At 44.4% G+C, this 27,483-nt stretch overlaps 1 protein-coding gene across 1 annotated transcript in view; it reads right to left on the reverse strand.

Annotated features, from left to right (window-relative positions):
* Positions 1-27,483, reverse strand: part of LOC311121115 (protein PTHB1-like) — a gene marked incomplete at its 5' end in the record, with an annotated part of 171,239 nt that overhangs the window by 125,431 nt on the left and 18,325 nt on the right. The window contains 8 exons of the mRNA XM_084195646.1: positions 1,285-1,425; positions 4,760-4,774; positions 7,582-7,686; positions 15,549-15,651; positions 15,820-15,873; positions 16,322-16,398; positions 16,507-16,691; positions 24,426-24,555. Coding sequence (XP_084051772.1) covers positions 1,285-1,425; positions 4,760-4,774; positions 7,582-7,686; positions 15,549-15,651; positions 15,820-15,873; positions 16,322-16,398; positions 16,507-16,691; positions 24,426-24,555 — 810 coding nt within the window. The remainder of the gene's footprint in view (positions 1-1,284; positions 1,426-4,759; positions 4,775-7,581; positions 7,687-15,548; positions 15,652-15,819; positions 15,874-16,321; positions 16,399-16,506; positions 16,692-24,425; positions 24,556-27,483) is intronic.

A 27,483-nucleotide genomic window follows, 5' to 3' on the forward strand; every position in this document is an offset into this window, starting at 1 on the left:
CTGCTGTCTACCAAAAAATCCTGAAGGAGAATGTCCGGCCATCTGTTTGTGACCTCAAGCTGAAGCGAACTTGGGTTCTGCAGCAGGACAATGATCCAAAACACACCAGCAAGTCCACCTCTGAATGGCTGAAGAAAAAGAAAATGAAGACTTTGGAGTGGCCTAGTAAAAGTCCTGACCTGAATCCTATTGAGATGCTGTGGCATGACCTTAAAAAGGCAGTTCATGCTCGAAAACCCTCCAATGTGGCTGAATTACAACAATTCTGCAAAGATGAGTGGGCCAAAATTCCTCCACAGCGCTGTAAAAGACTCATTGCAAGTTATCGCAAACGCTTGATTGCAGTTGTTGCTGCTAAGGGTGGCCCAACCAGTTATAAGGTTGTAGGGGGCAATCACTTTTTCACACAGGGCCATGTGGGTTTGGATTTTGTTTTCCCTTAATAACAACCTTCATTTCAAAAATGCATTTTGTCTTTACTTGTGTTATCTTTGACTAATATTTAAATTTGTTTGATGATCTGAAACATTTAAGTGTGACAAACATGCAAAAAAGTAAGAAATCAGGAAGGGGGCAAACACTTTTTCACACCACTGTATCTGTCTGATAATGGCACATAAATGAAAATGGTCCCCTGAAACACCACAATAACCAATTTTTCACACACAGACTTAACGTTCCCACGGACCGGTACAGTGGTGGGATGTCAGGCAGAGATACAGTATGGGCTCCCTACCACACACACTGTCTCTGAGCTTCTCAGGGGCCAGTATAGTGGGGTCTCCAGCGGTGGGATGTCAGACAGAGATATGGCAGCTTATCTCTCCTCAGGACGCCAGCCAAGGTGAACAGAGCACATCACATTGTTCTTTATCTGCCCACAGAGACACACGCACACTATCTTCATGCATCTAATCTGGGACAGGGGTCCTGTGTAGTAGGAGACGCCATGCCCAGCTCCAGATAATGACTGATAGTCAGAGCTGCTTCCCAGGGCTGAGACCTGCTCACCAACAGCAAGTAGACTAGATTCCCACTCACACTATCAACAGCATCAATACATACCACACACTCTCCATTCCAGGGCAAATACATGCCATTCACTTTCACGCAGTTGACACTATCGAAGACAAGCAGACTGAAAAATTAACCACTATCCTCACGGAACACCACTCTCTCTCTATCCCTGGGTGTACCGGGAACCAGTGGAGAACAGGCCATGTAGAGATCTATGGTACAGACCAGGTTCTGGGGTGCCTCAGGTAGATCTCTATGGTTTATTACCTGGGAAGACCTCGCTGAGGTTGACGGGCGGTTTGTTGGTATCCACGGTGATCTTGTACTTGGCGTTCTTGGAGGGGGAGGAGGGGCAGCAGACCAGACGGAGGGGCAGGGAGAACTTACACTGGGCCACCCTCGGGATGCCTGAGAGGAGAGCAGAGGAGAGTGAGGGTGAATGTGAGGAGGAGGTTTTGTGAAACGTGCAGCTCACAGGTCGCAGTGTGTGTGGTCTTTTAATGAATGTGTCAATGTGCTCTATCACGGTGTGTGTGGTTAAGACATGGCTGTGCTAGAACGGTTTATAGAATTCTCAAGAATTCTCTCTAATAGCTCAGACACACTGGTAGGATTGTCAAACGCTTGCCTGCCGACAGTACTTAGCACCTCTGAACAGAGTGTCGGCAGTCAATCTCTTTTGTGTTCACACAGCAAAGACCTTGAAGTCGTCAGCCACTCACCCTTGTTAAAATACTCCAAACTAGAAGGTGGCAGTAGCGTTGTTGGCAATGCATGTCTGTGTGTGTTGCTTACAGTATGGTTTCCAATGTTAGCTAGCTAGCTGCGCTAATGTTGCTATTTTTGTAGAAAGCCCTTGTTGATACTAGCCAGATGGTCACAGCTAGATAACTACCTAGCAAGATGACGAAGAAACAATTTAATTCACTCTGCATAATCCCATACTGCCAGTGCCTGCCCATAGCCAAATGTTTAGCTAACATTAGCATATTTGCTAGTTAGCACAACATAGCTAGCTAGCTAAGGACACTGCAGTAACTCGGCATCTTACACAGGCATTATAATGTCAATACTAGCTACAGTGGTTTGCATTTTGTCTGTGCACTTAGCTAGCTACCATCCCATAGCCTACATTGCATATGAAGTGTGACTGGCTCATGACATTTAACCATGGATGTAGGAAGAAAATCCCCTATTTTTTTCCTTTTTCTTGTCACTCCTGTTGGCTCCCCCACATGGGGGTTTGGGCACTCTGATTAGCTCAAAGTCAAGCTGTTGGCCACTGACGAGTATTGCGATTCTACACGCAGTCGGCACGTAGCAGGAACCGCTTTTGATATAGCAAGAGAAGGAACGGCCTCCCACTGTGATAAGTACATATCGGTAGTCTATCGGAAGTGAGATTATTGGTATTTCATGCTTAAGAGGTGTTCACTTTAAATATCCCCCAAGGCAAATTATCTCTGATAGAAAATCCCCTTAAAAACACTTTTCCTTTAGAAATGTCCTCTTAAAACCATCACATTCATTAACATGATTGAGATAATTTCATGCATATTCACTACACTGAAGCCAATCTGTGAGTGAGACTCAACACAAACATCTCAAATGACTGAGTTGTGGATGTTTTTGGAGGATCTCTGGTTAAGGGAACTGCTAAAACAGCACCGGGGAGCGTTACAGGCCGAGGTGGCCAACCATAACTCTTCCAGAGTTGGCTGACGATGCTGAGCTGGCCAGAACCCTGGCTGGAATAACAGAGAGAGACAGAGAGAGCGAGAGAGCGTTCTGGGGGGAATTCCCTTTTTTCTCTCTTTTCTATCCTTTCACAAGAGAGAAAAGAGAAATAGGGAAAGAGAGGGAAAGGGGATAAAGAGAGTGAGAGAGAGAGAAACAGGTAAAGAGAGTGAAAAAACAGAAAGGCCCAAATTTGGGACGGAGCGAGAGATGAATAGAAAGACAGATGGAAAGGGAACGAAAGTGAGAAAGAGTGTTCAAGCCAAGGCATAGTGCAAGAGTCGCTCACTCTCCAGGAAGAAGGCTGAGAGAGAGAGAGAGAGAGAGAGAATGAAGAAGTGTAGAGAAGAGAAAGCGCAGGGTCTTTTCCAGTAGCGGGCCAGGCCCATCGCTAGCCAGTGCAAGTATAATACCTTCCTGTTATGTCTGGCCAGGTAACCTAAGCCGTGTACTGTAGGGGCTTTACATCGCCCTGGCTCATGTAGCAGCAACCACTAACATAATAGGGCAACATCACAGCCCTAGGGACCCAGAGTATAGACAGGGTGTTCTCCCTGCCTCCCTCTCTTCAGTTATCCTTCCCTCGCTTCCTATTTTTCCCCTTTTCTTTTCACCCTCTCGCTTTCTTTCTTTGTCTCTCGGTCTCTCTAACTCTCTTTTTCTGTAGAGTAACCTGTAGACGTGGCTTTTTAAAAGCATCTTCAAACTGTGCAAACTCCTATTGAGGCTACTGAAGGGTGTCGAATCGAGAGGATGTTTGACCACAGTCACACTGTTGGCCCTTAGACTATTAGAATATTAAAGTGTTTGTTAAACGATCTTCAAATGTTTTCAATGTAAATGTCCTGCCATCAATGAGGGGTGTGGTCGAAAGAAAGAGGGAGGGGGTAGAGGGGACTGACTGAAGTTGAGGGAAAACACTGGAGGGAGAAAAGAAAGGAGTGAGAGGGAGGGAGGGAATGATAGTAAGAGAGAAGACGGAGACCAGAAAGAACTAGGGGAAACATTTTTCCCTTCTCAGGTTCCCAGCCGCCATTGACTAGTCGGCACTCTCTAAAGACAAACGATGTGTGTGTGTGGTTAGGAAGAGGGGGATGCCCTGCCTGTAAATCTAAACTGGTCCCACCTCTTCACACACTGTATCCCAGACACCCCCTGTGTATTCTCAGGCTGCCACGGCAGAGTTACGACCCTCACTCGCCACTGTGATTTACCTGCATGGGCCTTCTATGTTTATATGTCTCACCTGAGCTGTCATTGTTGCCCTATGTTGGCCAACTCCTGTTCTATACACCTGACCTCACCATGGGGTCACTGGTAGATATGAGGCCTATGAGGGTTTCTGTAGTAATTATGTGAGCAGGCTACTTTTCTCCAAAGTAGAATATAAATATCTTGTATATAAACATGTGCTGTCACTCATTCTCTCCAAATGGATAATGGAACTAGTCTGGAACTTCAGCAGCCTGATTTCACCAGCACTAGTCATACTGCATGATACCTCAATGAGTGTGTGTGTGAAGTCTCTCTGACCACTCTGTTTATTTGACCTCAGGGCGACCGTAAGGGATCACGTTCATTGTGCAGCTGCAATGATGTCATCGATGCGATGAAACGTCTGTGTGTGTGTGTCACAGGGAAGGTAGTTCTCTTAAAAGCACACTGATCAAAAGGGAGGACATCTACTGTATCACAGCACATATGAACAGACAGAGGCACGGACAGACAGAAATAAACACACGCTACTCAGAACTAGACACCCAACTATTTAGCTGTAATATGTAGTCTGTGTATATGTGTGTGGGAGCAAGTACATACAAGTGCATAAGTGTCTGCATGTGTATGTGGCGTGCCCATGTGTACAGTATGTGTAACCAAAAGTGTGTATGTGAAACTGTGTGTGTGTGTGCATGTCTCTCTCTAGCTATATCGTGTTACGGGGGAACATAAACAGTGGGCTGTGGGCTCTTCCTGTGCTTCCCAGGGCAGAGCCCAGTCTACTTACCTGCAGGGTTGAGTTCTTTCATATGGGCCAGCCGCAGAGCAGGAGAAACACAAACACAACACAGTCACTTTAGAGGGCCCTGGCCCAGGGCACGTAAACACTGGCGCCCACTCGTTCACTTTACACACACCCCGCCCCCTTTCACCCCCTCCCTTCATCCCTGCCTCGCTACTCCATCCCCCGCTTTAGTCTCTCCCCTCGTTTCCTCCCATCTCTCTTCCTCCTCCGTTCCACCGCTCTCGTCTCCCTGTTCTCTCCTCCCTCCCTCTCATCTCTCTTCCTCCTCCCTTCCACCGCTCTCATCTCCCTGTTCTCTCCTCCCTCCCTCTCATCTCTCTTCCTCCTCCGTTCCACCGCTCTCATCTCCCTGTTCTCTCCTCCCTCCCTCTCATCTCTCTTCCTCCTCCGTTCCACCGCTCTCATCTCCCTGTTCTCTCCTCCCTCCCGCTCATCTCTCTGGAAAGTGGAGTCCTCTCCTTGTGTATTTTCCTCTATCTGCACCAAATGAAGAACTGGACAGGTGAAAGTAGACTCCTGTTGATCGCAGAATGATGATGCCGACAAATAGAAGCCACTTTTTGAATCGTGATGCACCCCATCCGCACAGACGTCATCTCAGTCAGTCTATTTGATGAAATGTGTGCTCAGGAGTCAAAGGCTCTACCTTATACACAGACAGCAGGCTTGAGACTGACCATGGACAATGAGACAGACAGAATAACATAACAGACCTTCTAGGCTTAAGTACCAGACTGACAGAATACAGACAGTCTAAAAACAGAGACATCGACTACTGTAGCTACAGACGGCCAAGAATAACCAACAACCAGCCAAACACATTCAGCTTAACATCAATTCAGGAGACAAAATGGTTCTAGTCAGCAAAACACATTATCAGCCAGCTGTGGACTGATTAATTCTATAATGATTCAATTTTTTAAAAAGTGCACATTCTTCAAAAAATCATTCTACCAAACCGCTGTTATTGAAATAATCAATGACAAGCATTCAACTACACAATCACCTACACAGTAATTTGTCTGACACTGAGTGAAGTTAATTAAATGCTGGAGGACTCAAGGTGGTGCTGAATGCATTTCATTGACTGAGCAACGAGCTCCACACTGAATCATGAGCCACTGATTCCTCTAGCAGTCTAGCAGCACAGTCAATGAGGGCCAGATTGAGTATTAAAGTGCAGCAGGCCCCAGTGCTGTGCTTGTGTGTTTCACGCTTTGTTAGCGCTGATGAAAGCCATCCATCGCTCTCCCTCTCTCTTTTTCTCTCCCCCTCTCTCTCCCTCTGTTGGCTGGGTTTAGCCACACTGGCTGCCGAGGAGAGGAAAGGAGAGGAGCGGAAAGGAGAGGAGAGGAAAGGATAGCAGAGGAGAGCGGGGCAGAGATTTAGCACAGGTCAAATGGAGCAGAACACAGAATAAATATACAGATAGAGGGGAAATAGACAGAGAGAGATGTACGTACACACACACACACACACACACCCACACACACACACACACACACACACACAGAGACAGAGACAGAGACACACAGACAGACAGAGACACACAGACAGACAGAGGCTGGCGTGATTAAAAATGAATGTGAAATAATTGATTGAGACAGTGGATGGCCCCCAACATGGCCTTACTACATTAGATAGTGGACAGTGGGAGAGCACTACTGCAAATCCCTTTGATGGGCTCTAGGGAAAGGAGAGTAGACAGTAACAGAGAGTTGTGAGTTGTAATCGTTGCCTCTGGGTGCAGCGGCAGAAGGAGAGAACGCTCCCAGTATAGACTGCTGCATTCCTCCCATTCCAGCCAGGCATTCAGAGGAGAGGAGTGGAGGAGAGTGCTAATGAAGATTAACACTGCTCTGTCTAACACCTAGCCAGAGGGCTAACACATCCATACACACACTGATGCACAGAGAGAAATATAGTCCACTAAACACTGTCATATATCCACAGGTGTGTGTGTGTGTGTGTGTGTGTGTGTGTAGCCATCCCTCCTACCCCTGCTGTCAGTACATCTCCCCCCTCTCTCTCTCTCGCTCCCTTCTCTCTCAGTTACTGTGAGCCCTACCTGTGATCTAAGTAATGACCTACTGCACCAAAACACAGGGCAGCCGTCGTTGGAAGGCCTGTGAAAAACTCCAGACTCCTCTCTTTTCCACCCCCGCTATTTTTAGCATCACAATAAAAAAAATGCCTCGATATTTCCAAGCCATTTCACATTTAATGTGATTTCAGGGAACCTTTCCACAAGGAGCTGCCAACACAGACAGTCCAAGGGAAACAATAGTACAAATGGCGCTTTTTTGTGAGCCGCTTTTTTTTTTGAATCAAGTGAAATAATAAAAACCCATGACATTTTAATGTAAATAAAGAGGGGTTTTGTTGGTTAGAGGGGAGAGTAATGTCTTCCAGAAATACATACTGCCTGGAACCAGATGCCGCTGTTACCCATTCAGTGGTTTTAAAGGGTACAGAGCTGCTACAGCCAGATGTCAGTACTGTTACAGCCAACTATCAGGGCTGTTACTGTCAGTCCATCTGGTAACAGACATATGTCAGTACTGATACAGCCAGATGTCCATCTGGTAACAGACATATGTCAGTACTGATACAGCCAGATGTCAGAGCTGTTACAACCACGTTAGTGCTGTTATAGACAGACGTCAGGACTTTTATGGACTTAAGATAAGTCACAGACAGGGAAACATAAAATCATTAATTCATGAGAGAGATGAGGCAAGTGTGATATGTTTCAGACAGGTTGTAGAAAGACATGATATGTTTGAGATTATCAGTGTGTGTACCTGTAGGAGAGCTGTAAGATACGGCCACGTCTCCAGTCAGGTCTGCTGGTGGGTAGTGCCCATTGAGGAAGGCAGAGAACGCCACCACAGTGGTAGACCCAACACCTGTAAAAAACAACAACACAGTTTTAGACACACAACACGCTCTCAAACACAGAAACACATGATGACTCAGCACTTTAACAAGTGTGGAAAGGACAGGAAACAGTATTCTCAACACTAACCAGACTACTCAGGCCTAAAAACATACAAAGTCACATACTCTCAGTCTCACACATGGTTACATGTTGAAACATTTCAACCAGAAGTGAAGACAGCAGGGTTAACAACATTAACCAGACAACTCTAACACACACACACAGGGACAGAGAGAAAGGGTGCCTGTGGCACAAACCTGAGGGTGATGATTTGAGTACAGTTCTAATACCCTAACAAAGAGTCAGAGAGAGAAGGTAAATGGGGATCAAAAACAGCCTGGGAGGAAAGGCCATATTTCAGCTAATGGCTTTGGAGAGATGTCGAGCCAAGTTACACACACACGTTACACAGCCCACCATGCGTCAGGTGGTGTGGTAATGGGGCGTGACGTATGGAGCCAGAGCAGAGCAGAGTAGGGCCGGCACAGGTGACTGAGCCAGGGGTATGTGCCAGGATTCCCCCACTACACACATATCAAGCACTCTACTCTGTATGTCGGTCTGTGTCCTGCTCTCTCTCTGTCTGTAGTGAAGGGATTTCACAGATCATCTAGCCATCTTTTCATTTTCATTGTCAGTCTGTCTGTCTTTTCTTGTCTCAAACCTGCCAACCATGAAGAATTTTCAGTGGTGTAAAGTACTTAAGTAAAAATACTTTAAAGTACAACGTTTACATTGACTTCAATACATTCCTAAAGAAAATAATGTACTTTTTACTCCATACATTTACCCTGACACCCAAAAGTACTTGTTACATTTTGAATGATTAGTAGGACAGGAAAATGATCCAATTCACACACTTATCAAGAGAACATTCCTACTGCCTCTGATCAGGTGGACTCACCAAACACAAATGCTTTGTTTGTAAATTATGTCTGTGTGTTGGACGGTGCCTCTGGCTAAATAAAATAAACAATTGTGCCATCTGGTTTGCTTAATATAAGCAATTTGAAATGATTTATACTTTTACTTTTGATACTTAAGTATATTTTTGCAATTAAATTAACTTTTGATACTTAAGTATATTTAGAAACCAAATACTTTTAGATTTTTACTCAAGTAGTATTTTACTGGCTGACTTTCACATTTACTTGAGTCATTTTCTACTAAGGTATCTTTACTTTCACTCAAGTATGACAATTGGGTACTTTTTCCACCACTGAGAATTTTACCACTTCAGCGCGGTGGCGGGACCCGTGGCCCCCACCCACACTGCTAAAATCATAGGCAAATGCACCTTTATTAGCCTAATAAATTATGTTGGCAGAAGACTGCCTCAGTAGGAATGATAGACTGTTATGGGTACTTGGTAATTGGTTGCGCTTCAGTAGTTAACTAGAAATACATTTAAATGTACAATATGGGGCTCTCCCTAGGATTTTCTGACAAGGTGGTGCTGATGTAGGCCTAATGTTGGGTAGGGGGGAGGTCTGGAGGGGGTCAGTCAACCCCTCTCAGGAAGTTGGAGCATTTAGCTTTAAAAAAAAAAAAACCTGTAGCTGCCATTTCCTGAAACCTAGAGTCTTAAATTATATAAAACAATGTAGCCAACACAGAAGTCTTGTGTAGGGTGTCTACCCACTCTGCCCAGTGCTTTGGTGATGAAATGTCACTTCCTTATGTTATAAAATTCATTTTACCAAGACAAATATGATTATTCATGTTCTGAATTGTTCAGGAGGGTCTTTCTCTAACATATCAATAACATTACAGAACAAAGTCAGATTTCGTAACCTAATACATCCGATAATAAGCACAGAGCCCTGTTGACATAGCGGTGCAGGTTTCTCGTAACAACTGTTGAGGGTTTTACATTTTGTGGTCGTGGTTTTCAAAGTTGTTTCCACGGGTCGCAAAAAGCAACATTTGCATGAAACGAGCTGAATTAAATGTAAAAGGCTTAGAAAATAAAAGCAGAGATACGCTTGTTTTTGTGAGAAATATTTTTTAAAAAGAACAGGAATTCCGAATGAATATGAAAAGCGTATACTAAAATATGAAAATACTATATGTCATGTCTCAAAATCCATATCCATCTTACCTCTATATTTTTATGTCCTGCGGATTCGAGAAGAAAGATGTGGAACGGGAAAGTGAGCCTGTCCGGTAGCCAGTTGCCTTAATTCTTGCACAGAATCCAGGATAGATGACACGATAACATTTTCCTGAATTTTCACAACTTTCTTTCAGTTTATTTAAATCACCCTAATTCTGGACATCCTACAAGTGTAAAAACTCCAATAACGTTTGAACGGATTGTAATAGGGAGGTGAGGTTTGGAGGTTCTTATAGGACTATCTACACAATTATGTTATTTTACCCATTGGTCAAAATATGCATTATTGATTGGACACCCTGCTAAATGAAATTGAGGTGGTCTCAATGACACTTTCACATTTGTCTAGGTAAAATTTAGGGGTAATGATTATTCTAATTAATAGGTGTCTTTATGTGGATAGTCTAGTGAAAATGTAAACTGGCTTCTTCTTCATTTTGTTTGGGGAGAAAAACAATCCTGAATAATTAAATTACTGGATGCAATGTAGTAGTCTAGTTTACTGTAGGCTATTTGGAATATGAAACAACTGAACTAGGCCTATATGAGCTTGTTTCAGATCTCCATCCCTGACCTCATCCATCAAGTTAAGTCTGACTACTAGACTACCATTCATTCAACATGCCTTGTTGCCGTTGGTGAACTGACTATAATTACATCATTAGCAGCCTACTGTTGACATACAGCGATATCAAGAGGACAGATTAAGAACTGATTAATTAACATAGGCCTACTAATCTTTAACAATCTAACATAACTTCCTGTGAAGGAAAGTATTAGCGCAATTAGGGGCGTTTTTTTTTTATATTGCCGTTTCTTGATGTGAAGTTACACCCATTAATGCTCACCATTGGTCCGTGGCCGTTTTTTTCGCATTGGGGACGACAGTTGTTGACAACTGTAGCATTGTAGCTAAGCCTAACCCTTTTCCTAAACTGAACCTCATTCTCCTAACATGCCATGCTAATGTACCTAACATGCCATGTTAATTATCCTAACATGCCACGCTAGTTATCCTAACCTGCTATGAAAACAAATAATCTGTGTCGAAAAACCATCAGTCTCATAACACCGGAACTAACCAATGGCTGGCACCAATGAGCGTTTCCTGATATCAAGGAGCACCCACATCAAGAAACGCCCCAAATTGCAGTCTGCAATTACACCATATTGGTATTTCACGCAAAACGTGTGCAGGTTGGCAGGTCGTCCGTTTCCCTCTTCTCCATCTCTCTCTCTGTTTTCTCCTCTCTCCCTGGCTGGGCACAGGAGGGTATTGTGTTTCGTCCACCAACTCTAACAGTGTTCTACTATATATGGCGGCAGTCAAAGGTCAGACAAGAATCCTTAACATGAGCACACACAGCACCAGAGAGGAGGAGAGACAGTGGCTGAGTAAGAAAAAAAGGAAGAGAGATTACGAGGGGGAGAGAGCGTCAAAGGTAGAAAAAGAGAGGAGGAGTGGGAGACGAGCCAGAGAAACCAAAAAGGGCAAGCACTTTCTCTGCGCTCCGTCAGACGCTCTGACAGTGTGACGAGCCCTCTCCCTCCCTCCCTCCCTCCCTCACTCTCCTTTTCAAAAACGGGGGCAGACTTGCTTTTAACCCCACGACCCTGACGCCGCGAGCAAATAGTGACCAGACATTCTAAGTGTTACCACGCCATTAGCGCCCAGCATAGAACAACAATAACAACAAAGGAGCAGGTCACAAATCGCCCTCTTATCTCCTTCCTTCTCTCCTTCATTCCCCCACTCACTCCTTCCCTCAGGGCCTGAGTTAAGCAGAGGACATTTCGCTTTGACCTTTGGTGACATCGGCCACCCACCCCTGGGAGAAGACGGGTCAAGAGGGGTCGGCAGGGTAATGCGCACCGCACACTGAGAGCAGAGAGGGAAAGTGTGCTGAGGGTGTTTGGGGTGCAAAGAGTGGGTGCGCCACTGAGAGAATCAGTGTGTGTGTGTGAGCATGTGTGAGACCGTAAAAGAGACTGTAAAAGAGAGAATGTTTGTGCATGTGTGAGAGAGCGTCTGTAAGAGTATTAAACGGTGTAGTGTTTTGGTGTTAGGGGTGTGTGTGGGGGCACATTATGACACTTGCAGTGACCCATTGGGGATCTCGGGGGCAGATCAGTAAGGGCGCTAAATGGTCACCTTTGACCTTTTGGGGTCACGACTTAGGTCACATCCCTGTGTAGGGTCTGTTAGAGCGATCCATCCAAAGCCTCTCTGTTGTACGTTAAAATTCTCTCCACGAAGCAGGACCATCAGATAAGACTCACTTAACAGATGTTAAGAAACATTTTTATAGCAATGTAATGCAACTACTATCATATCAGTGTGGGGGGGGTGAGTCTTGAGAGCTGCCCAGTTGACTGGTTTAGATTTCTACCTGGCACACTGACAGGCTTAACAATCCACCAGGTTTCCCAGGTCTGTATCATATGATGATTATGAGGTAAGGATGAAAACTAGCAGACACCGCAGTTCTCTAGGATCAAAGCTATGTGCATGCCCTTTGAGGTGTTTGCATGCATGTGTGTGTGGGGGAGTTACTGTCAGTGTGTATTTGTGTATTAATGGAATACTTGGCTCTTATCTAGAAATTCACTACTTCGTGATTTAAATCAGACCACCAAACCTGTAAGCAGAGAGAGAGAGAGAGAGAGAGAGCGAGAGAGCGAGAGAGCGAGAGAGCGAGAGAGCGAGAGAGCGAGAGAGCGAGAGAACAAAGAAGGTAGTGTGGTGGACAGGACAGGGGGACTGGGTTGCCATCTGAGACGAATAAAGAGTGAAATAACAATACAAAAATCAGAAGGCGCTGCCTCCCCCACGAACCCAGGACAGGCCAAGCTGAGCGGGGGGGATGGAGTTTCTAAACAGAGGATCCTGCGGTGGCACACACACACACACAGTCAAAGAATCAAAGACACATGGGCATTGGTCTGTTGGTCTGTGCCAAACTCACACACTCCAAGACTCAGAGGCCAACTGGGCAGCTCAAGCTCCCCATTCCCAAGGATAAAACACACAGACAAGACGTCAGAAGAAGGGAGTGAGTGTGAGAGAGAGATCTGTAGAGAGAAAGCTGAAAGGCAGAAAGTGTAGGAGATGGAGAGATAAAGGTGACAAGAGAGAGATAGAGGAGGAGAAAGAGCGAGTGGGACTCATAGAGAAAGATGAAGATGGAGTTTATAGATATATATATATATATATATATCGAGAGAATCTAAAACATGTGGTATGTGTATGTGTATACACTACACTATGCACTTCAACAAGACACAGTATGGGCCAAATCAGTTAATTCAGGACCAAATCAGTCAATGAGTCAAAAGTCCCATTAAAAAGGTTTAACTGGCCCATCCATTCAGGCCCACATATGCAGTTGAAGTCAGAAGTTTACATACACCTTAGCCAAATACATTTAAACTCAGTTTTTCACAATTCCTGACATTTATTCCTAGTAAGAATTCCCTGTCAGTTAGGATCACCACTTTATTTTAAGAATGTGAAATGTCAGAATAATAGTAGAGAGAATGATTTATTTTTCATCACATTCCCAGTAGGTCAGAAGTTTACATACACTCAATTAGTATTTGGTAGCATTGCCTTTAAATTGTTTAACTTGGGTCAAATGCTTCGGGTAGCCTTCCACAATAAGTGAATTTTGGCCCGTTCCTCCTGACAGAGCTGGTGTAACTGAGTCAGGTTTGTAGGCCTCCTTGCTCGCACATGCTTTTTCAGTTCTGACCACAAATGTTCTATAGGATTGAGGTCAGGGCTTTGTGATGGCCACTCCAATACCTTGACTTTGTTGTCCTTAAGCCATTTTGCCACAACTTTGGATGTATGCTTGGGGTCATTGTCCATTTGGAAGACCCATTTGCGACCAAGCTTTAACTTCCTGACTGATGTCTTGAGATGTTGCTTCAATATATCCACATCATTTTCCTTCCTCATGATGCCATCTATTTTGTGAAGTGCACCAGTTCCTCCTGCAGCAAAGCACCCCCACAGCATGATGCTGCCACCCCCGTGCTTCACGGTTGGGATGGTGTTCTTCGGCTTGCAAGCCTTCCCCTTTTTCCTCCAAACATAACGATGGTCATTATGGCCAAACAGTTCTATTTTTGTTTCATCAGACCAGAGGACATTTCTCCAAAAAGTACGATCTTTGTCCCCATGTGCAGATGCAAATCGTAGTCTGGCTTTATTATGGCGGTTTTGGAGCAGTGGCTTCTTCCTTGCTGAGCGGCCTTTCAGGTTATGTCGATATAGGACTTGTTTTACTGTGGATATAGATACTTTTGTACCCGTTTCCTCCAGAATCTTCACAAGGTCCTTTGCTGTTGTTCTGGGATTGATTTGCACTTTTTGCACCAAAGTACGTTCATCTCTACGAGACAGAACGCGCTTCCTTCCTGAGCGGTATGACGGCTGCGTGGTCCCATGGTGTTTATACTTGCGTACTATTGTTTGTACAGATGAACGTGGTACCTTCAGGCGTTTGGAAATAGCTCCCAAGGATGAACCAGACTTGTGGAGGTCTACAATTTTTTTTCTGAGGTCTGATTTCTTTTAATTTTCCCATGATGTCAAGCAAAGAAGGACTGAGTTTGAAGGTAGGCCTTGAAATACATCCATAGGTACACCTCCAATTGACTCAAATGATGTCAATTAGCCTATCAGAAGCTTCTAAAGCCATGACATCATATTCTGGAATTTTCCAAGCTGTTTAAAGGCACAGTCAACTTAGTGTATGTAAACGTCTGACCCACTGGAATTGTGATACAGTGAATTATAAGTGAAATAATCTGTCTGTAAACAATTGTTGGAAAAATTACTTGTGTTATGCACAAAGTAGATGTCCTAACCGACTTGCCAAAACTATCGTTTGTAAGCAAGACATTTGTGGAGTGGTTGAAAAACAAGTTTTAATGACTCTAACCAAACTTTTCTATCCTAGGCCAAACGTCCATGGTGGGGTCAGGTAGGGGTAGAGGCGTTTGTGTGTGTGGTTAGGGGCCTGGGTTTCACAGCAGAGGGCTGCTGATAGACTGGTGGAGAGCAGCGTCAGGTTTCTGTGTGTGGGAGACAAAGAGCGTGGCATAAACACTCTGAGTCATCGCTGGTTCACCGTGTGTGTGTTTAATCTGCTGTGTTGTGATGACTGCCATGGTTACGTACGCATCATCTAACTAATCTTTTAGCTGTCATGACTTACAGCTATCTTAATAATCTCTAAATACCTCTACTAAACTACAGTAGGCTAGTTGAAAAATGCATCCCAACTAGGCAGACACACAGGACTAACACTCTTAGGGCTAGCAGACCTTTCTTCAAATGTTCCTACATCACATGGAGCTTTTGAAAAGCTGGAACAAGTACTTCCGTCTCTTTGCACTGCTCTCAGACACTGTGATAAAACTGATAACATGAAACTGGGTTCCTAGGAATTGGGATGGTTGCGGTAGCAGTGTTCTGTTTGCTTTGGGTGAGAGTTTACCGTGTTTGCTTGACCGTGTCAAGGTGACCATGTACCTCCGTTTCATTCATTCAGATTATAGAACTTTCATCTGTCTGCTACTGATAATGTCTGAGCCCACAGAGGAAAGCACACATTCTTTCTTTCTTTCATTCATTCTCTCTCTCTTTCCTCTCTATAAAGATAAGGAGGTGAGAGAGAGAGAGAGAGAGAGCAAGAGCGCCTTACCCAGAGGTTCCAACACAAACTGCTCCTGGGTGACAGCCAGTGGAGGCTGAACACACACGGTCAGTTTAGGACCCTGCAACGCACAGCGACTCTTCACCTTGATCTGAAAGAGATGGAAAGGGAGGAGAGAAGGAGAAACAAAGAGGAGGAAGACATTTAGACATTTCAGATTTCATTTCTCAAGCTGCAGCTAAAATAGTTAGACTGAGTGAGTCAAATAAAATCAGCCTTGATGTCTGCGTCTTGAAGTCATCAAGTGTGCGACACATACCTTCACTGTGACTGAGGGGACGGGTAGACCATCAATGTCCGGGATGAGCGCTTGCTGTAGAGATAGAGGGAAGGTCAGGATATACCAGTCTGTATGTACATGTGTTGCCTTCATTGTGTGTGTGTATGCGTGTTTTGGTTTGACTATCCTTGTGGGGACCAGAAGTCCTCACAAGGATCGTAAAACAAGGAAAGTTGGGACAAGTGTGGACATTTTGCCGGTCCCCATAAGGAAAAGGGCTATTTTAGGCTTAGGGATTAGGTTTAAGGTTACAATTAGGGTTAGGGGTTAGGTTTAGGAGTTAGGATTAGGGGTTAAGGTTAGAGTTAGGTTGTGCTTCTACATCTGCATTGCTTGCTGACGTAAAAAGGCTTATAAATACATTTGATTTGAAGGGAAAATAGGATGCTGAGTGGGGATCAATTGTTTGGTCCCCACAAGGATAGTAAAACAAACATGTGTGTCCATTTCAGTGTGTGTGTGTGTGTGTGTGTGTGTTCACCGATGTGCTGTCCATGTTAGTGGAGACTGTGGCTGTAACAGTCAGATCCTCATCTGTCTCTACTACAGGAAGGATATCTACGACAGAGAAGAGAGAGAGTCAGGAAATAACCTGCAATACACAAATACACACAAAGACTGTTCACGGTGCATGCATGCGTGTGTGCATGTGTGTGTGCGTCCTACCAGCCTGGGTCCTGGTGGCCTGTCTGATGACTCTCTGCAGACTCTTCATCTCAGTGTCGATTTGGGAGTAGTCCTGTTCGCGGGCGTCCACCTTGGGCGTGGAGAAGAAGGAGGGGTCTGTGCCCATGTAGGAGCACTGCAGGTGGCCCTCACTGCTCAGGCTCACCACCACACCCTTCAGGTCCCTATGAGGGGGGTTGAAACATCTGCCTCATCAGAAACAGAAAAACTGCTATATGATTTGTGTGAGGAAAACAGTTTCATATCAGCTTTTCAGCAGCCATCATTCAGAGATAGAGAAGATAGAACAAGAGAATGACAGAGACAGAAAAAAACTAGTTAGGAGATGTGATGCAGTGTGCGTGTGTGTGTGTGTGTGTGTGTGTGTGTGTGTGTGGGGTAACTGGTTGCAGATGTGTTGTGGTGCTAGGGCAGTGAGGCAGTAACACACACAGGGGATTTCCAAACCAGAGGAGTAGTAGGTTCCACACCTGCAGGAGAGGCCGACTGAGGGGGTATAAACCCCCCTTTTACTGCTGCAGGGGCACATTCACAACCACCCCCTCTCCCCTCCAAACAACCAGCCCTCCCCCATTTCTAAAGCCCCCCATATGTAGCAGCAGCCCTTCCGCCACAGGGGAGGGATTGACCTACCCAAGCTACCCACTCAGCCATCCAAATAAAATGTTATCACTATATCACTATTCTATCAAAGTCAAGCATGTTCTCTAATTGTGTTCCTGTGTGTGTGTTTCTTTCCCCATCAGGTTTAAAGCCTTCTGTTTCCCTTTTGTCCACATGCAAGGTATTTTTCATTGTTATTCAATCATTATTCAAACCAGAAAGTCTCAATGCGATAAGTTATTTGACCCCCACCCCAGGGAGACCTACAGTGGGTCCCTTGAGAAAGATGAGCAATAATGACTATAAAATAAATAACTCAATACTGAGCTATATTGTGTTCACCTTTTTTGGGGGAAATTCTATTTTATAGTAATACAAGTGCTCAGCGAAAGAGATTTTGTTTAACAAGGAATTTTTTTTTTCTCATAAAAATGTAGGAGTCAAAATACTTGACACTCCTACAGATTCTTATAAATAAAGTAGTCAAAAGTTTAGTATTTGGTCCCATATTCCTAGCACGCAATGACTACATCAATCTTGTGACTCTACAAACTTGTTGGATGAATTTGCAGTTTGTTTTGGTTGTGTTTCAGATTATTTTGTGCCCAATAGAAATTAATGGTAAATAATGTATTGTGTCCATTTGGAGACACTTTTATTGTATACTGAACTAAAATATAAACGCAACATGTAAAGTGTTGGTCCCATGTTTCATGAGCTGAAATATATGATCACAGAAATGTTCCATACGCACAAAAAGCTTATTTCTCCCTGTTAGTCAGCATTTCTAATTTGCCAAGAAAATCCATCAACCTGACAGGTGTGGCATATCAAGAAGCTGATTAAACATTCATAGGTGCAACTTGTGTTGGGGACAATAAAAGGCTACTCTAAAATGTGCAGTTTTGTCACACAACACAATGCCACAGATGTCTCAGGTTTTGAGGGAGCGTGCAATTGGCATGCTGACTGCAGGAATGTCCACCAGAGCTGTTGCCAGAGAATTGAATGCTCATTTCTCTACCATATGCCACCTCCAATGTCATTTTAGAGAATTTGTCAGCACATCCAACCGGCCTCACAACTGCAGACCACGTGTATGGCGTCGTGTGGGCGAGCGGCCCGTCTGGTGTTCAACCTTCCCAAGTTCTCTCACGTCACCCCGCTCCTCCGCAAACTCCACTGGCTTCCAGTTGAAGCTCACATCTGCTACAAGACCATGGTGCTTGCCTACGGAGCTGTGAGGGGAACGGCACCTCCGTACCTTCAGGCTCTGTTCAGTCCCTACACCCAAACGAGGGCATTGCGTTCATCCACCTCTGGCCTGCTGGCCCCCCTACCTCTGCGGAAGCACAGTTCCCGCTCAGCCCAGTCAAAAAACTGTTCGCTGCTCTGGCACCCCAATGGTGGAACAAGCTCCCTCACGACGCCAGGACACTCACCACCTTCCGGAGACACTTGAAATCCCACCTCTTTAAGGAATACCTGGGATAGGATAAAGTAATCCTTCTACCCCCACTTACCCCACCCCCCCAAAAAAAAGTAATATTGTAAAGTGGTTATCCCACTGGCTATAAGGTGAATGCACCAATTTGTAAGTCGCTCTGGATAAGAGCGTCTGCTAAATGACGTAAATGTAACATTGTGAACAGAGTGCCCCATGGTGGCGGTGGGGTGTGGTCAGGCATAAGCTACGAACAACAAACACAATTGCATTTTATCGATGGCAATTTCAATGCACAGAAATACCGTGACGAGCTCCTGAGGTCCATTGTGAGGCCCATTTCTTTTAAGGTAGCTGTTGCGTCTATATTTTTGTTCAGTATAAATAGGAGTAGAATAGGTTCCTAAACAGTTCTACATTAATTTGGACGCTACCATGATTAAGGATTATCCTGAATGAATCGGGAATTATGATGAGTGAGAAAGTTACAGAGGGTCAAAGATCATACCCCCAAGACATGCTAATCTCTCACCATTACCACTAACAGGGGAGGTTAGCATGTCTTGTGGGTGTGATCTTTGACCTGTAACTTTCTCACTCATCATTAGTCAGGATTATCTGGAATCATGGTAGCATCCACATTAATTTAAAAAAGTGTTTAGAAACATTCTATTCCTATTTATAATAAGTGACTCCAAAATGTAGGGCTGTCCCCGGATTTTATTTTTTACTTGGTCGACCGAGAGTCGTCCTGTTCTTTTGACCAATCGATTGGTCTAAATGTTTAAACTTATTTTTCCATATATAGACAGACACACCCTGTGTTTGAATAAAATCAACTACATATGCACTAAGCTTGTCAGATGCTTTAAGCACACAGTTTGATTAAATAATTAAGACACACAAATGACTCAATGAAGAGCCCGATTAATCAATCAATCAAATTGTATTTATATAAAGCCCTTTTTACATCAGCAGATGTCACAAAGTGCTATACAGAAACCCAGCCTAAAACCCCAAACAATGCAGATGTAGAAGCACGGTGGCTAGGAAAAACTCCCTAGAAAGGCAGGAACCTAGGAAGAAACCTAGAGAGGAACCAGGCTCTGAGGGGTGGCCAGTCCCCTTCTGGCTGTGCCGGGTGGAGATTATAACAGTACATAGCCAGTAAAGCCAGATTTTTCTCCAAGATGTTAAAACGTTCATAGATGACCAGAAGGGTCAAATAATAAATCACAGTGGTTGTAGCGGTTGCAACAGGTCAGTACATCAGGAGTAAATGTCACTTTGCTCTTCATAGCCAATGGTCACACTGTGTTAAAAAGAATTACAGCGAGTGCCTATGTGACTGCTGCACGTTGTCTCGCTCTCCTCCCTACTGCAGTGAAAAGGCACCACAGCAAGTGTTTATTGTGCTGTCCGTGCTGAAGCTGCAACATCATTACAGCCATTTAATTTCTTACTTGTTTGACTTAAAAGTTGTTACGGAAATCCCTAATTTGTTTCGAAAAACATTCCCTATTCCCTCAACCCTTGCTCTCTTTACGTGAAATATGTAAGCATCGCATGCATGTGACCAATAGGGCCTGACCTACAGCCTATCATAATCAAAACAATAAATAGGTTATAACAAACTCCGAACACAGTAATGTTGACATCAAAATGGATGCGGAGGACGCGAAAAAGAAACTTGAAACGGGCAAATGTTTACTGGTTGCTCAGGAGGGAAAGGGGAAGTCAGATCTGAGGAAGACATTTGACTTAGTTGTGTAAACTACTGGAGATCAAGAAAAAGGAAGGTATAGGAGCAAGCGTTGCGTGAGTATTGTGTGTGCCAAACAGTTTCTGTTAGATTACAATTAAATTTTTTCTGACCATTTGTAACAGTGTAAACAATGAATAAATAAGTGTACCAGAGAGTCTGTTCTAACGAAAAACAAATATAAAGCCTTTATTACAGCAGACTAAAAACAGTTGCATGCATTCATGAATTGCGGTTCATTTTATTGTTTAGGCGAATTATTCAAAGCTCCAATTTGTTATTTAATTTTTAAACTAAAATGCTTGATTGCATTTCAAAGCATGAATGCCTCGTATGCTGTGTGCTGGCATGAACGAACTGATGTTATATATCTATATACAGTGGGGAGAACAAGTATTTGATACACTGCCGATTTTGCAGGTTTTCCTACATACAAAGCATGTAGAGGTCTGTAATTTTTTTCATAGGTACACTTCAACTGTGAGAGACGGAATCTAAAACAAAAATCCAGAAAATCACATTGTATGATTTTTAAGTAATTAATTTGCTTTTTATTGCATGACATAAGTATTTGATACATCAGAAAAGCAGAACTTAATATTTGGTACAGAAACCTTTGTTTGCAATTACAGAGATCATATGTTTCCTGTAGGTGTTGGCCAGGTTTGCACACACTGCAGCAGGGATTTTGGCCCACTCCTCCATACAGACCTTCTCCAGATCCTTCAGGTTTCGGTGCTGTCGCTGGGCAATACGGACTTTCAGCTCCCTCCAAAGATTTTCTATTGCGTTCAGGTCTTGAGACTGGCTAGGCCACTCCAGGACCTCTGGAGCCAGTCCTTAGTTACCCTGGCTGTGTGTTTTGGGTCGTTGTCATGCTGGAAGACCCAGCCACGACCCATCTTCAATGCTCTTACTGAGGGAAGGAGGTTGTTGGCCAAGATCTCGCGATACATGGCCCCATCCATCCTCCCCTCAATACGGTGCAGTCGTCCTGTCCCCTTTGTAGAAAAGCATCCCCAAAGAATGATGTTTCCACCTCCATGCTTCATGGTTGGGATGGTGTTCTTGGGGTTGTACTCATCCTTCTTCTTCCTTCAAACACGGCGAGTGGAGTTTAGACCAACAAGCTCTATTTTTGTCTCATCAGACCACATGACCTTCTCCCATTCCTCCTCTGGATCATCCAGATTCGTCATTGGCAAACTTCAGACGGGCCTGGACATGCGCTGGCTTGAGCAGGGGGACCTTGCGTGCGCTGCAGGATTTTAATCCATGACGGCGTAGTGTGTTACTAATGGTTTTCTTTGAGACTGTGGTCCCAGCTCTCTTCAGGTCATTGACTAGGTCCTGCCGTGTAGTTCTGGGCTGATCCCTCACCTTCCTCATGATCATTGATGCCCCACGAGGTGAGATCTTGCATGGAGCCCCAGACCGAGGGTGATTGACCGTCATCTTGAACTTCTTCCATTTTCTAATAATTGCGCCAACAGTTGTTGCCTTCTCACCAAGCTGCTTGCCTATTGTCCTGTAGCCCATCCCAGCCGTGTGCAGGTCTACAACTTAATCCCTGATGTCCTTACACAGCTCTCTGGTCTTGGCCATTGTGGAGAGGTTGGAGTCTGTTTGATTGAGTGTGTGGACAGGTGTCTTTTATACAGGTAACGAGTTCAAACAGGTGCAGTTAATACAGGTAATGAGTGGAGAACAGGAGGGCTTCTTAAAGAAAAACTAACAGGTCTGTGAGAGCCGGAATTCTTACTGATTGGTAGGTGATCAAATACTTATGTCATGCAATAAAATGCAAATTAATTACTTAAAAATCATACAATGTGATTTTCTGGATTTTTGTTTTAGATTCTGTCTCTCACAGTTGAAGTGTACATATGATAAAAATTACAGACCTCTACATGCTTTGTAAGTAGGAAAACCTGCAAAATTGGCAGTGTATCAAATACTTGTTCTCCCCACTGTATATTGAAATATAGGCCTAAGTAAGTTACAATATTAAGACTAAACAGGACACGCTATTAGTCCTACAGATGGTGGTTATACAAGGCTACTATACAAGCCTACTAATGATAACGACATTACTTATTATTATAATGATGATAATAATAATAATAATAGTAATAATAACAATAAGAAGGAGATCAAGAAAAAGGAGGGTATAGGAGCGAGAGCTGCATATTATGTGTGACAAACAAGTGCTGTTAGATGACAATATGATTTTTCTGCCTGTTTGGAACAGTGTAAACAGCACTAAATAAATGATAAGTAATACCAGTCTGGTCTAACAATTCGTTTTTTAAAAGCCTTTATTACATCATAGCAAAGATGAAAAACAGCCAAATCTGTTAAATGAATCCACTGAGACAGGCGCTAATCAGACAGGTGTCTTGTGGACCATAAAAATTAACTTGGTCGACCAACAGCCTATCGACCAAACAATTGACTAAATGGGGACAGCTCTACCAAAATGACACAATACATTATTTACCATTACTTTCTATTGGTAACAAAACAAAATAAAACACAACCAAAACGAACTGCCAATCCATTTGTAGAGTCACAAGCTTGATGTAGTCATTGTGTGCTAGGAATATGGGACCAAATACTAAACCAAATACTACAATTTCGGACCCCACTGTATGTTAAAGCTTCTAACTTTGGTTTTACTGGGCTATGACCCATAAGCTTCCATCTTCTCTGCTCAGCTGTTCCTCTCGTCTAGTCAGGTTAGGTCAGAGTAGATACACTCTCCTCTAGGTGGATGGTATGAAACAGGAACACTATAGTCGGGGGGCTGAATAGGAAAAAGCTGACAGATTCTGCAGCAGTCGGAGGCCCTCCAAATTCTCAGACCCCCATAGTTGATTCCATCTGACCCCCACCCCACCACTACCCCCTGAACTCACCTAACCCTACACTCTTTCAGAGGGGGAAAGAGAGAGAATAGGCAAAACTATCGTTAATGTTACTGAAACCAGGGGTTAAGGAGAGGACCGGTGTCTGTGGTCCGGTGACAGCCTGTTAGTCCTCCCCATGGTATCAATAGTGGATATGTAGCTCGTCATGTACTACACGGCTGTATAGGAATTATGATTTATTTAAAAAACACACACATCATCATTATTCATCACTGTTTGTGTTGTAAATAATTGTTGTAAATTGCAGCGTGATTATGGCCATTACACTGCGATGACATTTAGTACTACAGTCCGCCACTCCCTTATCTGTTTTGATTGGCCAGCTGTAAGACATTGTGAAATCATTTGGGTGGATTTCTCATGGTGATAACCATAACAACTGGTGATCATTAATAACAACACACTAATAATAACAACAAACCTGGCCTTTGGGCTTCATAGAGTGCATGTACACGAGTGTGCCTGTGGGTGGGAGAGAGTAGCGCTCAACAGAGTGAGAGAGAGAATGGTGGCTACATGTACGTCCTATGTAGAATGTGTTCTGTAAGGTTGTGTGGAGGATGAGTGTGTAACTGTGTGTGCTATGCAAATGTGTGTGTGTGTGTGTTCTGGGAGGACCCAGAGAAAGGCTCATCTAGTGGGTGCTGACAGAAGGGCTCTTTAGAATGGAGCCAACACAGCAGCGCTACGGAGACGCACACAGGGACACTCACCACTGAAGCACAGGAATGGAGCTCCATCTGAGTGCCTCCATCCCTCCCCCTCCATTTAGAGTCTCACTCTCCTCTCCTCCTTTCATCCCCCCGTCCCCAGGTAAAGGCCTACAGAGGTATCTGTTACCTTATCAGATCAGTGGAATCTGAGCACACACTGTGTGTTTAAGTGTATCTGCGTAAAGTTACCATCAACTTTGGGGTCTATTTCAAATAAGTAAATTGAAGAGATGAGCGGGAATTCATGAATGGAAAAGCTACTACCTTACTACTTATTTTGTTAAATGTGGGGGTTGGCTTTTGAATTTAATTTCCTAAATTGACAGAATGGAATTGATCCAATCCTGGTTACCGTACACAACCACTATAATCATGGCAACACCAACACACCAAACATAGCAGCAGCGGGTGCCATGGTAACGAGTGGGGGGGGGGGGGGTACTCACGGGAAGTTGGCGAGCCTGACAGCCACGGGGGAACAGGAGAGCTGGGCGGCCCACTTCAACGTCACATCCTGGTACACCAGCAGCATGTTGTTATGGTTACCGACCAGGGTGTTGGTGGTGCCTTCAGACACTGGGAAGAGAAGGAGGGGTCAGAGGTTAGATACAGTCACAGGAGATGCATGAAACCGAAAGAAAAGTGCTTTATAAATACAGTCCTTCCATCCATCAGTCATCAATGGGATATCGATTTGCTCAGAGTTGCTTTGGCAGGCTAGAAGCCAGTCCATAAATAACAACAAACCTTCAATTAATATTGAACTATTTAGAAAGCAAAAAGATCTCTAGTCATTACAAATGAGTTCTGGGGTGAGGATGTGTCTTTGAGGTAGAAGAAGATTCATGTGTGAGCACACACACGGTTAAACCCCGGGTTGACCTGAAATGGTCTAGCATGAAAACGCCTTTTGGTTTGGCCACACACACACACACACACACACACACACACACACACACACACACACACACACACACACGTGTCCTGGCACACTGTCCAGCATTTAGCGTGACTGCCACCATGGGAGATCTGAGAGGCACACGCAACACACGCCTAGCCAACCTCACTGGGATAGAGGGCAGGGGCGAGCAAGGCCAAAATGACAGCTAGCTTATATTTGACCTCTGTGCCACTTCAAAGCTCACATTGCCCTTCTCTCAACTCTCAAAGAGAAGGACTTAGAGGACTCCCTCCATCCACTACATATAGCTGCACTTGTTTTTCCTCCTCTTTCGCTCTTCCTGGTTCGTTCTGTTCTGCCATTGTGGCCAGGCACTGTATTAATAGCTGTGTATCAGACAGACATGTGGCAATGGTTTCCCTGAACACACCTTACCCAGAGGTGTATGTGTGTACACTAATTATAAGTGATTATTATCAATTCTGGGGTTAAGTGGCTGTATTATCACTCCTTGAGGGAGAAACAGAGGATGAGAGAGAGGGGAGGGAGAGAGAAAAAAGGAGAACGTGAGCCAAAAAAGGCAGCTGCATAGCGGAGGGCCAGAGGGGGAAACCTGTGAAATATTGGGAGCGGGCCGGTAAACCGCTAAAGTTCCAGCCAAAACAATGTAAAAGTCAGCAGCCCGGAAAGTTCCTCTCACTCTCTCTGTATTGAAAACCCAACCGTAGCAAATTACAATAGCGGGAAGTCATTTTCCATATTGTCCGGGTGGCTGTTGAAAACACAACCAGAGAAAACTATCGAGGACTGTGATCGTTGTCACCTGGGATCCTGGCCTTTATAGAGGAACGATGCAAATGGAATGGGAATAGTGTGAAGTAAGGGTGTGTGTGTACCAGAGGGAATGGTGCTCACAGGTCAAACACACCTCAATGAGGAATAGCAGGTGCCTATGGTTGAAATTGTTTTTAATATATTTTTTCAAAATCTCTCTCAGCCACCCTGCTTCTACTCTTCCTCCTCAATCCCCCTCTCCTTCCTTTCCTCCCTCCTTTCTCTCACCTATTTCCTCCCTTCTCCCTCAACCTTTTCTTTCTCTCCCGCTCTCCTTCCATTGCCATCCCTCTCTCCATGTATATAGAGGTAACTCCCAAAATAAAGGAAACACTTGAGTAAATGAGGGATACAAAGTATGTTGAAAGCAGGCGCTTCCACACAGGTGTTTCCTGAGTTAATTAAGCAATTAACATCCCATCATGCTCAGGGTCATGTATAAAAATGCCCAGTTGCCCATTATTTTGGCTAACATGGCTAGACGAAAAGATCTCAGTGACTTTGAAAGAGGGGTCTCAAAGGAGCATAGGGGTTTTAAAGGGGGTGTGTCTCTCTCAGTCACCATATCTCAACCCAATTGAACACTTATGGGAGATTCTGGAGCGCCGCCTGAGACAGCGTTTTCCACCACCATCAACAAAACACCAAATTATGGAATTTCTCATGGAAGAATGGTGTCGCATCCCTCCAATAGAGTTCCAGACACTTGTAGAATCTATGCCAAGGCACGTTCTGGCGGCTCATGGTGGCTCCTACACCCTACTAAGACACTTTATGTTGGTGTTTCCTTTATTTTGGCAGTTACCTGTAACTGAGCTCAGCTGGAGAGAGGTGTGTTGGCTGGAACCCATAAATGGGTCCTGCGATAGTGGAATAAACATGCAACACGCAGACCCCTGAACTACAGGGCATTCCGCCAATAGAACATGCTGTGTATGTGCGTGTGCTTATGCAGGTGACGGTGCTGTGTGTTGCGTGTTCGAGGTGCTACATATGCTAAATATGGATCAGATTAGAGCGTGCCTTGCTCTGTGATATTTCCTACTTCCTCTGGTTGGAGTGGTATGTTGGGAGTCAGTCAGGACAGACAGATGCACTGTGTAGAGCTGTACTCCGGTCCCTCAAACAAAACCCAGGAGCCGAGAGACTCCCTATCAGATGAACCTGAGCTCACGGACAAACACTCATTCTGCTACCGCCACGCACACTGGACAGGCATGGGGAATGTCTTATCACCACTATAAATATTTGTTAGACCAGTATCCACATGGCAGACCTAAAACAAAGACTGGATAGAAGAGTCAGCTAAAATATTCCGCAAAATAATATGGAGGAAACCATTCGATTGGATGGGTATCTACTATGTCCTAAAATATGTCCTACAAATAGTGCATCTGATATAAAGCAGTATATAAGCTAATGATATCAAGCAGTAGAGCAGTCTGTTATGTGAGGAAGCAGCTAGGACTGTCCCATTACCTGAGGGATAGTGGAGGAAGCACTATGGCTGTACCATTACTGGAAGTGTAGGGGAGGAAAGAGCTAGGGCTGTACTATTTCCTGAGGCATAGAGGAGGAAGCACTAGGGCTGTACCATTACCTAAGGAGTAGTGGAGGAAGCACTAGGGCTGTACCATTACCTGAGGGATAGTGGAGGAAGCACTATGGCTGTACCATTACTGGAAGTGTAGGGGAGGAAACAGCTAGGGCTGTACCATTACCTGAGGCGTAGAGGAGGAAGCACTAGGGCTGTACCATTACCTGAGGCA

The sequence above is a fragment of the Coregonus lavaretus genome, assembly GCF_964263955.1.
Source record: "Coregonus lavaretus genome assembly, contig: HAP1_SCAFFOLD_810, whole genome shotgun sequence".
NCBI lineage: Eukaryota > Metazoa > Chordata > Actinopteri > Salmoniformes > Salmonidae > Coregonus > Coregonus lavaretus.